A 3386-nucleotide genomic window follows, 5' to 3' on the forward strand; every position below is an offset into this window, starting at 1 on the left:
TTTTTTTTTTTTTTTTTTTTGGTTTTTCCGGACAGGCTGTCCTGGAACTCACTTTGTAGACCAGGCTGACCTCGAACTCAGAAATCAGCCTGCCTCTGCCTCCCGAGTGCTGGGATTAAAGGCGTGCACCACCACACCCGGCAGAAGGACTGAGTCTAATCCTTGTATTCTTGAATGAGTTTCATAGGCACAATGCCTATCTAAGTGTAACAAAATTAATTTAAAATTTGAATCAATATTTAAAGATTTGTACCAATGAAAACTTTAAACCTATATCATTATATCAATTCTATACCAATATAAGAATAATATAACTTCAATTCTGCATCAGAAATTAGAGATTTCTACCAATGTAAAATTAGGCTATAAATTTTTTTGTATAAGAATAAATTTAGTAATCCATCCCATATATATATTTTCTTATAATATTATGCTATCCCCCCTTTTCTTTTCAACCCCCATCCCTTTTCCTGAGAAAAAAAGGATAGAGAAGAAGGAAAGACAGAAATCCCCAAATCTAAGCCCTTTATTTAGTTTTCTCCCTGTCCAAAATTATGACCATTTCCAAATTATCTCTTAAAATACCAGTCTATTTATAATTTACAAAATAACCATAACCAGACTCCCAAGCTCAAGGAATTAGGATGATGATCCTTCATAGCTTCTTTCTGCTGAATTGGGGCAGTGAATATTATTTTTTAAGGGGTGGGGAAGGGTAGAAATATTGGAAAAATAGGTTAGACTTTAGAAAGCTAGCTTTAGCATTTGTTATCCAGTCTGTGTATGTTTAAAAAGTACAGGGCTTGACTGATATTCTGATGGGATCTGTCTGAAAGTCTGGATGAACCAAGGTCATCGGGAATCAGCAGCTATTTTTGAAGCTGTTCTAGGAGCAAGTCTCTGGAAACAGCATCAAGTGAGGCAGGATTAGGCAGGGAGCTAGAACAGCAGGTCTTTTCAGCATCCCTGAGGATGAATCTTGACAGAGCTGCATCTTGGTCATTTTGCAATATATGAATCTTACAACAAAATTTTTAGTACTGTAAAGGTATTTGTATGAATTATGCAAGGTGTACAGATCAGTTAAGGATAAATTTTTGCTCCTTGCTTGAGCAGGTGAAAGACAACTAACTGTCTTTTTTTATGACCAAACAAAATAAAAAAATGTTTCTAGAATTAGTCATGTTCATTATATGTTTTGTTCCCAACAGGAACTATCATGTATTCTATTACCTTCTCGCAGGAGCAAGTGAAGAAGAGAGGTTAGCATTCCACCTTAAACAGCCTGAGGAGTACCATTTTCTCAACCAGGTAAGGACTCAGGAAAAACATTTTGAAATGTAGAGCATGATTAAATTTTAGTTACTGAGGAAGTTTTGTAGTGCTTTTATATATAGATATGTTTTGCCTTTATGTAGACAGTCTAAAAAAATTATGTGGCATACCCTCCAAATTTAAAAAGGATTATCTACTTCATATAAGTGATAAAAATTATGTATGTTTTATGTGCACTTTGTGAGATTCTTTAATAATATTAAGCTGTTTTATCATACTTTCTTATTAGAAAAATGTTACATTCTTTTTGTCATGAATGACCTTTTACATACCCCAGGATGTTAAGTGTACCTGTTGAGTAATACTTGCGAATTACAAAGAGATTGCTTTGAACTTGATTTGCATGTTTTGTACTCTAATACACATATGTCTGCATGATATGATACTGGGATAGACTATTACTGTATAATTTAATGAACAGTCCTCTTAAACAGTCTATAGAACCCGGGCATAATGGCTCATTCCTGTAATCCTAAATCATTTGGGAAGCTGATGCAAGAGGATTATCATGCTTTGTCTCTATAATGAATTCCAGGGCAACTTGTGCTACATTGTGATTTCTTGTGGTAAAAACAAAACAAAATAGAACAAAGCACCAGTATGAAATTTCCTGAAGGCAAATGATGTAGAGAATATGTTTTTTTCTTTAAAATTCAGAATTCAGCTTTAAGCTTCCATATTGAGGAATGATCTTCACACATTTTCTAGATATAGATTACTCTATTTTTCTATTCCTCATATTAAAATTTCAAATCCAATTATTAGTGGAATTGTTACTATAGTATATTACTTAAAGAATAAAATAATTCCTCATTTTTTGTTTGAGGGAAAATATTATATTTATAGGAAAAATTTCTTTATGACAATGAAAAGTACCCTTAGGATTTTTTTAATTTAATTTACACTTGAGTGAGTAAGAATTTTTTTATTAAATATTATCAAAATAACACCATGGACTTTTCTTCAAATGTACAGTATGCTCTATCTGGTATTTTTTAACTTTACAACTTCATATTAATATACACAACCATAACTTCATGTTAATAGATCTAGAACTTAGAAATTACATCACTCTCTGTTTGAATGCTAGGGTATTTTAAGTATACAAAATTAAGTATATTTTTAAAAATTACTAATTCAGCCTGAGTAATTATTTTTTTTAAACAAAGTTGTAAGCACTTAGAAATGAGATGATAATTCTACTGATTCAGTATTTTATAGTCTTTCTGACATTTTTGTGTAAGGAGTAGATATGGCATACATGCATAATATCAGTACTTATAGGATAAGGAACTTAGTAATTAATACAAATATCAGAGCCACTGAGCAATGACATATATAAGTTGAATAGAATAATATATAATCTCCCAGAATCTGAATATTTATCTAGTTTTTATTAGAGTATGTTGCTATACAAAATGCATCTCAGAGCTCATTACAGAAGTATAATTCCACCCTAATAACTTCTACCTAACTAATGTACCTTACTTTCAGATAACAAAGAAACCTCTCAGACAGAGCTGGGATGATTATTGCTATGATTCTGAGCCGGTCAGTACAAGTACCTAAATATTTTTTGTTCCTGTTAAAGGGACTTCACATTGCTCATTCTCATTCATCTTTATCAGTCAGCATGAAGATGAGCTGATACATCAACAATGCAAGGAAAGAGGAGCACTAGTTTTTATTACTTTGAATGGTTGATTTGTGCGTAATAGTTTGTTGCTAGACCAATTTACTATTTTTATATATTTAGCTTAATGTTTAATCTTCATTAAACATTTACTTTCACAGACAGTAAATTGACTGCATCCCTGATGGCCAGCACTGTAGTAGCTGTTTCAACTCCAGTAATTCCCCTTTCCCTTCAAGGTTTTTATTGTTTTGTTTTACTGCAGTGTGACTGCTAGCTACACTCTTTACCATTAAACTTCATTCATCCTTAGTTTGATACTTACTTTTTAGAATTATTTTTAGTGGACTAAAGAGATAACTTAGCCGGGCGTGGTGGCGCACGCCTTTAATCCCAGCACTTGGGAGGCAGAGGCAGG

The 3386-nt window shown here is 32.6% G+C and overlaps 1 protein-coding gene across 4 annotated transcripts in view; it reads left to right on the top strand.

Annotated features, from left to right (window-relative positions):
- The window catches only part of Myo9a (myosin IXA), a 186638-nt gene that overhangs the window by 39394 nt on the left and 143858 nt on the right, over positions 1-3386 (top strand). For all 4 annotated transcript variants that reach the window (XM_029543622.1, XM_021207762.2, XM_029543623.1 and 1 more), the window contains exons 5-6: positions 1212-1311; positions 2830-2886. In XM_029543622.1, coding sequence (XP_029399482.1) covers positions 1212-1311; positions 2830-2886 — 157 coding nt within the window. The remainder of the gene's footprint in view (positions 1-1211; positions 1312-2829; positions 2887-3386) is intronic.

This window comes from Mus pahari, chromosome 10 (assembly GCF_900095145.1).
Source record: "Mus pahari chromosome 10, PAHARI_EIJ_v1.1, whole genome shotgun sequence".
NCBI lineage: Eukaryota > Metazoa > Chordata > Mammalia > Rodentia > Muridae > Mus > Mus pahari.